We start from the raw sequence: 11,705 nt of genomic DNA on the forward strand, positions 1-11,705 counted from the left end.
AACATTCAAAACGCTAGCAAAAATGGCAATTGGCCACAATACAATCACATTTTCTTTAAATGAAAAAAGACAACTTTTCAAACATCAGTGCTTAACACGGTCGGTTTAACGACACAGCCGAATAAATGATACACCTGATATATTTTAAAATGTCAAATTTATAGAAAGTGTGTATAATGCAACTAACTCTGGTACGCCTGTGCATTCATGCATTAGTGCAAGACTTTATTTACTCCTGCCTGTTACTTGTGCGCGCTCATGCTTTCAACGTCAGTAGGAGCACGTGGACGAAGTCGCGCGCAATCATCTGAAATCGCTGAGTCGTGCAAGATGACTCGATACCGGGAATGGTACCCCAACCTGTCTGTGATAACACGGGTTTGCGAGAGCTCTTCAGGTACCGAAGTTACGAGTTATATCCGAGTATAAACGTGGTTTAGCGTCTTTCGAAACAGTAACGTTGCTGAACAAGGTTGCACGGCGTGATATTGATCAAGGCTGGCAGATTTGATTGTGATCAGCTGCTCGTATTTACATTTTATCATTGCGTTGTTTTTGTGTATTACTAATAAACCTCTAGCACGTCAACATTGTTCGGTGCAAAAAGTGCTGTGATGATGTTTACCCCATTACTGTTCAATGCAAAAACTGAAAATGCATGAATTGAGTAAAACAAAAACATTTCAAACGGGATGAACTTGCCGATAGAAATGTTGGAACACATTTCAAAGTTGCAGGAGCATGTTTCTGGGCCAGTTAACGCTAGCTGTGATGTTTTACACTACACTGCACCAAAGATGAGAAAAATGTGTAATTTTAAAAAATGCAATTATCAAGCGACTTACAAAAGAGGAACAATAGCAACGCTACGGAGCTGGCAGCAATATGTGTACAATTTCGTGCACAAATGAAATGTAATATAGTCTAAGGTGCAGCTATGAAGCATGTAGAAAATGAGAGAATTCAGGAAAAATGATTCCACGATTATCTAAGAAGGCGGCTAAATTAAAATTCGGCAAAGGTACGATTCTGCTACCAAAAAATTACTGTTTACAGAGTTTTAATACGTATTTGAACCCTCTGTAGTAAAGTAACGTTAGAAATTACATTTCTACATTATTCTACGTAATGAAATAAGATCTCAGTGTTTCTATAGCTGTTAAGGTGGACCCTCTGGTACAGCCCATGAACAACAACAAGCTGTGATACCTAAATTTTTTCCTCCCCTTCCCTCAGACCCGAGTGGCTCTGCTGTAATGAGAGAGGTGTGGAGCACTGAAAGCTCATACACAGGTAAAACTGGACCTTGCTGTTATCACACCTCGACTGAATGTGCGCATGTACCTTTTACGTTTAATTTAAAACGATTACATTTTTGTTTGTGTATGCAGAGATATGGCTATACTGTTCCCTTCCTCGCGATTTGTTTGCTTTCTGCAATAGTTCTTCGGGAGATTGTTTTGGGATGACAAGCACTGGACTGATCTTATCAGATGTAGAGTGGCACACGCCTGATATCTGTGTTATATGTTTGCGTTTCAGATCATGGCGGCAGCTGGTTGGGCGTGCGTCGAGGTTGGGGGTCCATCAAGGCTCGTCTACACAGTGATTCAGTCGCCAGAGCCCCAGAGCCGCTCGGGCCGGTTCCCCGCAGCAGGCTTCAAGACGGCAGTGTTGATGTGTCTGTGATGGCTAGTCAGTATGGGAAGTCACAACACAGATTGTAAGTGCTGTTGCGAATGATTCGGCTTCATAAATAACGGTTTTATCTATGTAAGGAATGTTTTGCGTAATTCTCAGTCCGTGTAATGTTTTTCCTGCAGTATTCCATATGGACGTACCAGTCGGAGAGGAGAGGGGTGGATGGGCAAGATTGGAGTGGGAAACACACACAGATTCAGAGCAGAAGATGCACAGAGAGGAGGAAAAAATTGGTTTAAAATCACAGTAAGACTTAAACTATTCCTGTTAAAACCTTTATCTTTATCTGAGCATGTTCCTCTCCTGATTTAGATGAGATGACTTACAGAGGAGAGAGCAATATAGAGATGGAGTCTTCTAGTAATATTTTGTTCAGTTTATAGTTAAAGCACCTTATTGATGTGTTTGTTTCTTATAAACACTCAGCTTTTTTGCTTAAAGACGTTTTGCTTGTTGGACTGGAGTTGTGTGTATTATTGTGATGCTTTATTTAGCTGTTTTAGGTTCTACAGCATGAAATTTAATCTCTACCGTCAATAGTTTGGTTACTAACATTCTTCAAAATATCTTTGTTGGGACTATTTCACTCAAACGGCTCTTTACCAGGAAGGATCAACTCAAGCGAAATAAAACACAAGACAAGTTCTTTGGATTTTTGGTTGCAAGGACTGCGCTGTCGGTTGCTAGCAGGAGAAAAAGCAGGTTTCTCTCTTTTGCCTCCGAAGCTCAGATCACAAGTTGCTTTATTTATAGAGGAAAGGACAGGACGAGATAAGTAAAAGCAAATGGCAAACAAGGGTTTCAAACACGTTCGTCGTATAAGTTATCACTAGCTACATATCTTTTTGTGCGTCAGAATCTTCACTCCTTCAGCTTCTCTGGCGCCTACACCAGTCCAAGATATTATATGGAGGTCATGTCATGACCTAGAACAAGAAGTGCTATAACAGATAGAAGCTGAAACTGAAGGGTCAAATGTGCATAATGTCAAGACACAACTCCAACACTGTGAACTGTATTATTGGGTGCAGACTGATTAATACGCAAGAAGATATTAAACTAGAAAAAGCTAGACTCGATGTCCTGATAACTCTTTGTTGTTTACTGCAGTGGTTCCCAACCTTTTTTGCCAGGGGTCCCCTATTTTAGCATAGATTTTTTTTTAAAGGACCCCCCATTTAAAAAGTTTAATGTTTAAATAACTGAGTTCAGCCACGAACCAAAAATGTTGCTTGCATGATTACAACGTAACATGTAATAATCATCGAAACATCAAATAAACATCTAATTATAACATTATTAATAATAATATTAATAACAATATTGTGAAGAAATGTTATCCTTGCTTGGGAACCACTGGTTTACTGCATCTCATATTTTTTTCATTTCACAGATCCCACAGGGAAAAAAGTATGATAAGAAATGGCTTCTAACCTCATTACAGAATCTCTGCCCCATTGCATTTATTCCTTTACATGTAAGTGATCGCAGTGATATTGGTTGGTCCACAAGACATCTACAGAGCTGTTTTATGTCAGTTTTGCTTTTTGGGTTTGTGGTTAATATTTTTATAATACTTGAATCGGTGTGTGGTCATGTCTGTTTTTATTATTTTATATAATTATTATTATTTATATTTTATTATTTATTTGTGGGGTTTTTATTGTTTTGTTTTTTAAGCATAATCTCATGAACTGTCAAGAAACTCACAGGGCATATACAGTTTTGTTGCAGAAAAAAAGTTTGTTTTTTTAGGCTGAATATTATTTTCTGCTATTGTAAAGCATATTTAACACAGGAAATAATTTTTTTTTTCAAAATAAAAAGCGTTATTTATTCTTTACTCTTTATTTTGGGGTGATATATAAATAAATCATGACAGAGACATGAGTTTTACCTTTTAACTAACTTGTAAGTGAATTAGTTAACCAAATAAGCCACACATTATTTTCAGCTAATGTCTCACATCTGTCTCTGGCTGTGTGTCTTTCTGTTTTTGTCCAGTACTCCACAGAGGGACATAAAGTTAATTTCTATCTGGAGGATGCTGCTGCTGCCAGCGCTTTGTGCAAACTCACACGCAGAGTCACAGACAGCGAAGGGAACCGGGTACAGCGCTGTCTCATCTATTGTAAAGCATTCAACTCGTTCTAATTCCTGTGTTCTGTCTTGAAACTGCTGACATGTTTCTTGTTCTCCAGGTGGCCGTGTTTATGAACAGTTGTTCCACTCCCGCTTTCTTCCAAAGTGAGCTGAAGCCACAAGATCTGGAGCATTTGAAGGTTTGATCAACAGCTGCGTCTTGCTTCAGTAACACTTGTGGTCTACAGGTGGCAGCTGTTGCATTTAACTGTTGTTGTTGTTTTTGATCATTTTTTTGGTGAAGCATTGCATGTCCAAACGCTTTGACGATTCTCAGAAGTCTCTCGACCTCAACAGCATCCGCACTGATCCAGGTAAAACTACACTGTTTGTAAAACCAAAACACGATGCTGCACAAAGTACCAAAGTCAAGTCAACTACAGTTACCTGTTTTTCAAAAAAATGTATTTGAGAACTTTTTCAAAATGATGTTTTTTAAATATTTGACTCCCTTCCATCAGACCTGGTTTCCCATAATATCGAGGTGATCTTAAATCAAGAAAACTGCATGCAAGCTGTGATCAGAATCATACAGGAGAATATCCCAGAGGTAAAACTGAAAGGGTTTGTTGCACATTAACCTAAATGTGAGTAATAATGATTTTAACCTTGGTTGAATGAACTGCAGTAGTAGTTTATAACTAATGTTGGGTGCTGCTTCCAAAAATAGTATGTTTTACTCAAGTATGCAGACTTTCTGACAAATTATGCGCATTTGATTGCATTTCTGCTTTTAACAAAAATGTTGAAGGTGGAGAAGTCTTATTATTCCATAATCACCAGAGAAACTGCCTTAAAGATCAATCTAAAGATTGAAATCATAAAGATTGGAAAAACGTTTTGTAAAAGAATCTGTACATAAAGGAATGGGTGTTTTTTTAATAATTATATTTTAACTTGGTAATATTAGGCCTTTCATTTTTGCTTTTTTTAGCATTTATATTGGCATTCAGCTAAATAATGCTTGACAGAGTAGCTTTAAAATCCATGAAGGTTTACTATGATCACTTGAGAAGTGTGTCAAAGGCCAGGTGTTTAGTGCTTCATGAACGGTTTCCTTTGTCTGGCAGCGATGAAGAATAAACATAGCAACTTCATCAAATCTAGTAAAGTTCAGCCACAATATCTGGACAAAAATAGGAAATGAAAACATCCAGTCAGTGGAAACATTAAACTATGCGGTTTTATTTCTAGGGTAAACAGCTGTGGGTAGACACTGATTCCAGGAAACACTTTATTCATCTTTATTAACTAATTCCGCGCTCCTTTTAAAAACAGGTTTAATCAAAGAAGCGACTTTACTAAGATGCACATTAATATATCTGAGAATATATTGCCCAGCCCTATTAAATAGTTACATTTGGCTCATGATTCATGAGCAAAAATGTAATTTCTAAAATTCTGAAAATTCTAAAATGATTTACTAAGCGTCATGTTGTTTCAGATCATTGTCTTCTCTGTGGAATGTCAAAAAGAGATTATTGACAGCCTTTTCTTCTATAAATGAAAGCAAAAGTGACATGTAAAGATAATTCATTTTACTATTCTGAAGCCATACAGTAACTTAGTATTAGGTAGGGATTCAGACATTTTGGTCAGTTAAAGCTCTTTGACATTAAAATACTTTCTTCAAAAAAATGTCATGTTGACATTTTTAAATTATAAAGATTTTTAAGTAACATTTCTTTGATGTTTCTTAGTTGTTGTGTTTGAATCTGAGTAACAACAAGCTGTGTAAGCTGACTGACATTGCCACACTTGTGAACAAAGCCCCTAACCTGCAGTCCCTGAACCTGTCTCATAATGAGGTGAGAGTCATTCAGAGTCATTCTTCCTCATATCGTCTGTTATCGCTATCATCTCACAGCAATAGCCCGTTTTATTCTTCGGTTTCTATTTACTCAACCGCGAGCTCCACAGAATTTACTTTCAGTATCTGTTGCTTTGCCATATTGTCTTTTCGTTCTGCAGCTGAAGTCGGAGCAAGAGCTGGATAAAGTGAAGCGGTTCAGGCTGGTGGAGCTCTGGTTGGACAGGAACCCTCTGTGTGACGACTTCAGAGATCAGACCACATACATCAGGTCAGTGCCAGTGACACAGCAAGGGTAAAGGTCAAAGCTGGTAGCATTAGCTGGAAGAATACTTAAAATAATAACGTTATAATAGACATTATCTAATATTTGTCGGTAAAGTAACTAGTAATTCACTATAGTTAGAAGGTACAAAGTAGCCAGGGGTCAGTTAGAAATGCTGAGAATATAGTCCCATTCTGGCCCACACAGTCTTGCAGTAGTTAATATATCTGGACTTGCATCAAAAAGAATCATCAACACTCTGGCACTGCAGCTGTTAACACATGAACAACCATCCATAATTCTTTGCTTGTGGTTTATTTCATCTGCTTTAGAGTATCCATCATTATTTAGTTACTGTGGTTCTGAACTAATTGCAAGTTGTCTGAATAAATTACGGCGTATGTATCTTTTAAATGGCACTCTGTTCAGTTGTTATAAGTGCATTCACATGTGCAAATGTGTGACGGACTGACATGTCCAGAATTTCTTTCATTTCAGTTGGATTGTCTTTCTTCCTTGTCTCCAAATCACAGCAGCAGCTGCATCCTGTGTTGATCCTGGGGCTTTAACAAAACCATTTCTCTTTTTTTTTCTTCTTACATAAAGCAACATCGGTTATGCATGAAGTTGATCCCAGCCTTCATAACATGGAACTGAATAAATAAATATAATATGTAGGTGTTTTTCAAGTTTAAATAAAAACATGACTTTTTTTGTTCCTTATCCATAACAATAAATAGTACGGTGGCATTTCAAGGGAAATCGGCCCTCATTTTTGCTCCAAAATGTAGTAAATGTTGTCTGCTCATGTCTTTTCCCCCGTCCCTGTATTCCTTCTCCAATCAGACTTCTGTTTCTGGATAGCCAGTGACTGATAAGATCCCACTCTCTGTCTACAACAAAAAAGCCTGCAGTGATGACAATGAAGAAACAAGATGGCTGTTCCAAAGCTCCTTGTTGTATAAAAGTGGCTTGGGGACAAATTTTCATGCTAGAGAGTGAGTTGGGAAATGCTCCTGAAAGCAGGAATAAATTCATCCTACTAATATAAAAAAATAAAATGAGACTGCTTGTCTATGTGGCAAGTCAGTACTGGCATAAAGAGGACTCTGTTTTGGAGCTGCTGGGATCGGTTTCATTGTATTACTGTTTCTCTCATAAAGAACTATATTTCCGTGGCTATGTTTAAGTTGGGATTCATTTTGCTAGAAGATACTTTTTGATGGTTATCAGGGCATTAATACCAAGACTATTTTAGGGCTATTCAGTTAACTTCGCTTGGGGGCCAGATTATCAGACTGGACATTTGCAGTCAGCCAAGGGGTTAGGGATGCCTACGAGAAATCAACTAAAAAACCTAATGTAGTAAAATGAACCGATATTAACAACAAAACATCTAATTTTACAGTTAAACTATCCTGACTGCGTGTTTATTTATATATATATATATATATATATATATATATATATATATATATATATATATAATACGCAGTCAGGATAGTATATATATATATATATTGCACACAGACTGCCATAGCTTTAGAACAAAAATGAACTATATTCCCTTGCTCCCCTATCTATTAAATGTAATACATTACTATATTAATAATCTAGTATTCAGTTGAATGCACCACATGTGGTATTTTAGCACCTTCCCAGTAGATGTTTGTAAGGGTGGTGATTCGGGGAGTGTTGATTCATAACATAATGTTTTCTTCATCAATCACGTAAGGCGGTTTCATCTTCATTTGAATATAGTTTAATTATAGAGTAAATCATAACTTCTAACAGATGTGTGTGCTTCTCGCTTGATGTCGCACACTATTTATAAACGGTGTATCGTAGTAAACATTGCATTATTCTTAAAGCATATTTCAGTTTTCAGGGATACATTCAGCTTACACGTACAATGTACAGATTAATGCTTTTTTTTTGGTCACCAACTGAATAACCCTGCTTTTTTGATAACCTTTTGAGTGTGCGTTCACCACTGTTCTTTAAATACACTAGTCTGCATTCATAAATGTATAATAAAACATCAATACAGCATCCAACACATTTTGTTTTTCACTGAACTTGCATGGCGTTCATTCACAAAGTTTAAGATTCAGAGAATGTTACCGTAAGCCATTTCTAGGTGAAAGAATATTATTTCCTGTGAAAGTTTTGCACATGCTGAGGTGTTGGTGAGGGACAGCAGGGTTTGAAATCTAAAAAACTGAACCAATCACCCAGAGAGAGTGTTTCAAATAGGGCTAAAACGATTTATTCTGTGGGGAACCGGTTACAATATTGTTTCAGATTATTTTGACATATTTTAGAAATCATTTGTTGTGATTGCATACACGATACACAAATAAAAATCAGGAGAAATGGCTTGGGAGTGCAGAGTCGATGCTGGAATGATCAGGTGTTTTAATCTTTTTTTCTTGTCTTGTGACAGTGCTGTTCGAGAGAGATTTCCCAGGCTTCTCAGATTGGTAAGGGTTTTTTATTTGTCAGTACGGTTCTGAACCAACGGGACTCAACGTACGGTACAGTTATTAGTATTTGTCAGAAATAAAGTCAGGCAATCATTGATCGTTCGAGGACAGGAATCCTGATTTCAGGCCGGCTGCCAAAGAACACGTTGCTTAAATGTCATTGTACACTTTTCCAACTGTAATACAGAGATTTTACGTGTAGTTGTGTGCATAATTAAGCAGTGCATGTTATTTTAGAGAAACTGTTTTTGTATTCATAATCATCGAAATGTGATCTCTAGCATTTGCAGGAGAGAATCAGATGTGTGTGTTATTTCTTTAGGACGGTCATGTGCTTCCACCTCCAATCTGCTTTGACGTGGAAACGCGCACAAACATCCCTCCTTGCAAGGTAATCTAAGAGTCTGCACTGTTATATTGAGCCGAGAAGCGTTCATGTGAAGTTTTTGACTGGAAGTGTCTTGTGTAACTAATTCAGGGCAGCCACTTTGTATCGAATGAAATCCAGAGTCTCATTCAGCGTTTTCTGCAACAGTAAGTGCGTGTGTGCAATTGTTTTCCCGTTGGATCGTTTTTAGTATTCTGTAAAGCATGCATTTGTCAGCAGTAATGTGTGTTTGTGTTTGTTTTGTGGCAGTTATTACTGTGTTTATGACTCTGGGGACCGACAGCTGCTGCTGGAGGCATATCACGATGATGCCTGTTTCTCTCTCAGTCTGCCATCTATAAACCATCTCTCCAGGTAAAACACCACTCATCTCTGATGGCACTCTGTTGTTTTTAATAAACCATTTTATATACATATATAGGGTGGGTTAAGGTGTAAAGGAGGGGTGTAATTATAAATGTAATTACAGCAATTAGCTATAGATGTAATTAGGTTTTTTTATATAAGTACAATTTAAAAACATGTACACAAAATGTGCACTGTACTGAATGATTAATTTAAATGTAAGTACATAGTTGTTAAGGCCACCTTATACAAAGTGGGACTGCTTTATTTATTTTTTTATGTTACATAACATTATTATATATTTAAACTATCATTTTTAACATTAATGTGATGCAGATTTTTAAAAAAAAAAAAAATTTTTAATTATTTCTAAAAATATTTTTATTGTTTGTAAATGTGCAATTTTTCTAATGCAGGTTAAAAAACTACCGTGAACACAGCCGCAACATCAAGAACATCAAAGATCCCTGTATGTTTCACACATGAGAAACGAGCAAAGAATAAAGTAAAAAAAAAAGGCAAAGATCAGCATGTGTCATGTACAGTCATCTTCTTTACAGCTGCTCGGTTTCACCTGCTAAAACGTTCCCGGCTGACTGTAGTCGCCTTCCTCAGCGAGCTCCCAAACACCCAGCATGACATGAACTCAGTCAACGTTGATGTCAACACATACTCGGTGAGTTCCTCAGTGATTTTAACATATCACTGAAGCTCTTGATTGAGCATTTTTTTGACATTTTGTTGCTTTCCTGTCTTCTCCATAGAGCACTCTATTAGCATTCACAGTGAGCGGAGTGTTTAGAGAAGGTGAGTCTTTTGTTTGAATGCAGTTATACGTGTCAGGATAACAGTTGATCAAATAGCTCTGTTTTCAACTCAATATTTGTTTTATTACTTTAGCTGATGACAAATTGAGAGACGGCGTTAAAGCTTTCTCCAGAGTCTTCATCACAGTTCCAGCTCGGAATTCTGGGTAGGAAAAGCCAGTAGCAAATTACAAACATGAACAATGAAACACTCTCTGCTCTCTTAGGCTGCATTTTATTGCTTAATACAATGATTTTAATTTGCAGGCTTTCCCTCACACACACACTGAATGTCCCAGAATTTGTGCATGTCTGACCTTTCAGCTGATATTTAAGTCATCCTTAGTCATTTGGTCAAATGAACTCTTATTAACATAAAGTGCATGTTTATTGGTATTATTGTTTGCAGTCTGTGCATTGTGAACGATGAGCTCTTTGTGAGGAGCGCCACCAGCGAGGAGATACGCTGCGCATTTGCGGCGCCAGCCCTCTCGAATAGCCCAGTGCCGACCACCCTCACCGCATCTCAGCAGGAAATGCTCTCCGCTTTCTCCCAGATGTCTGAAATGAAGCTGGAATGGTCTCAAAAGTGAGCAGAGAGAAAAAAAACGTGCCCTTATCGCATAATTTAGTTATTGAAGTTTGTTTCTATGAATGATGTGGGAAGTACTAGGGCTGGGCGATACTAGGTTTAATACAGAATCTGCTATTTAGCTATTTGCATTCTGTTTATTGCATGCATTGTATGACTAAGATACACTGTAGTATTAGCAAGATATTATTTACACATGAGAATCGTGAAAACAGTAGCTTTCAATTTTAAAATAGGCACTATTTAGAAGAGAAAATAATTTAATTTCCAGTAAAGATGGCTATATGTTGTTCATTTTAATGTAAAGTTGTCCTTGCTTTGATGTAAGTTTTCGGTCATATCGCCCTCCCCTAGTCAATATTATTCCAACCCTGTTAAGGCTTGTGTATTGCTGTCAGGTGTCTGCAGGACAATGCGTGGGATTTTCACAGAGCTGCTCAGATTTTCACAGAACTCAAGGTATGAATCTGCTCGGCCAGTTGATGGAAATGCAGTTTGTTCAGTATGCCCTCATTTCTGCAGTTAAGTTTGCTGCTGATAAAAAAAGAAATCTTACATTAAAAGATATTGGCATTAACCTTGAAAGTCTCGCTAGTTTAAATGTTAAAATCTCACTAACCATCTCAAAACTTGCTGCTAGTCTTTGACTGGATAAACTGAATAATTTACCTGAATCTCCTCAGATCAGGTGATGTGTGAATGAGTTGTAAATAATTGCTCTTAATTTATGTCGATTAGCGTTCAGATGTGAGGTTTAGCATGTGCTTTTGAAATCAAATTGCATCTATTTTAAGGCCTTGGGATTTGAAATTTAACACATTATTCATTATAATATTTTGATTTTTAGGCTCAATTAAAGATCCCAGAAGCTGCTTTCATAAAATGAAAACAACATTCAGAAATTCTTATGTACATAGTTTTATTTGTTGTTTAGCAGGCATGTAATTGTGTTAAACTAAAATGAGAAACAAACTTGTTTTATATTAATTATAGTGTTTTAGTTGTTTTTTGTTTTTTTAAAGGTTTATGCTTGATAAAATTACAGCACTGTTCCTGCATTCGTTTTAAAAGCACTTTTTCTGTTTTAATTGTGATGTCTTTGCTGAGCTTTTGTTTATGTTGTTAAATGTGATGTTTTCACAGCAATAAAGTTTGTTTACTCAGCAAGAT

General features: G+C 36.9%; 1 protein-coding gene across 2 annotated transcripts; it reads left to right on the forward strand.

Moving 5' to 3' along the window:
• The first annotated feature begins 275 nt into the window (after positions 1 to 275).
• On the forward strand, positions 276 to 11,702 carry nxf1a (nuclear RNA export factor 1a). Of its 2 annotated transcripts, none has more exons than XM_043256728.1 (22): positions 276 to 397; positions 1,237 to 1,293; positions 1,543 to 1,723; positions 1,824 to 1,947; positions 3,095 to 3,178; positions 3,706 to 3,810; positions 3,903 to 3,983; positions 4,088 to 4,157; positions 4,305 to 4,393; positions 5,544 to 5,651; positions 5,815 to 5,924; positions 8,365 to 8,401; positions 8,727 to 8,795; positions 8,883 to 8,938; positions 9,042 to 9,146; positions 9,554 to 9,606; positions 9,698 to 9,813; positions 9,902 to 9,944; positions 10,038 to 10,110; positions 10,353 to 10,532; positions 10,934 to 10,994; positions 11,383 to 11,702. In XM_043256728.1, exons 1-22 carry the CDS (start codon positions 331 to 333, stop codon positions 11,419 to 11,421), a joined length of 1,908 nt encoding a protein of 635 aa, XP_043112663.1. In that variant the 5' UTR covers positions 276 to 330; the 3' UTR covers positions 11,422 to 11,702. The 2 variants fall into 2 exon arrangements, with proteins under 2 accessions (XP_043112663.1, XP_043112664.1); XM_043256729.1 differs by having other exon boundaries at positions 11,558 to 11,702.
• The last annotated feature ends 3 nt before the right edge of the window (positions 11,703 to 11,705 follow it).

The sequence above is a fragment of the Puntigrus tetrazona genome, chromosome 14 (assembly GCF_018831695.1).
Source record: "Puntigrus tetrazona isolate hp1 chromosome 14, ASM1883169v1, whole genome shotgun sequence".
Classification (NCBI taxonomy): domain Eukaryota; kingdom Metazoa; phylum Chordata; class Actinopteri; order Cypriniformes; family Cyprinidae; genus Puntigrus; species Puntigrus tetrazona.

Bases quoted from the DNA above. Each gene is read 5' to 3' on its own strand.
- nxf1a (XM_043256728.1), top strand. From the start codon at position 331: ATGACTCGATACCGGGAATGGTACCCCAACCTGTCTGTGATAACACGG. The intron at 1,294-1,542 runs GTAAAACTGGAC...TTTGCGTTTCAG, and splicing joins CACTGAAAGCTCATACACAG to ATCATGGCGGCAGCTGGTTG. The intron at 10,533-10,933 runs GTGAGCAGAGAG...TATTGCTGTCAG, and splicing joins AAGCTGGAATGGTCTCAAAA to GTGTCTGCAGGACAATGCGT.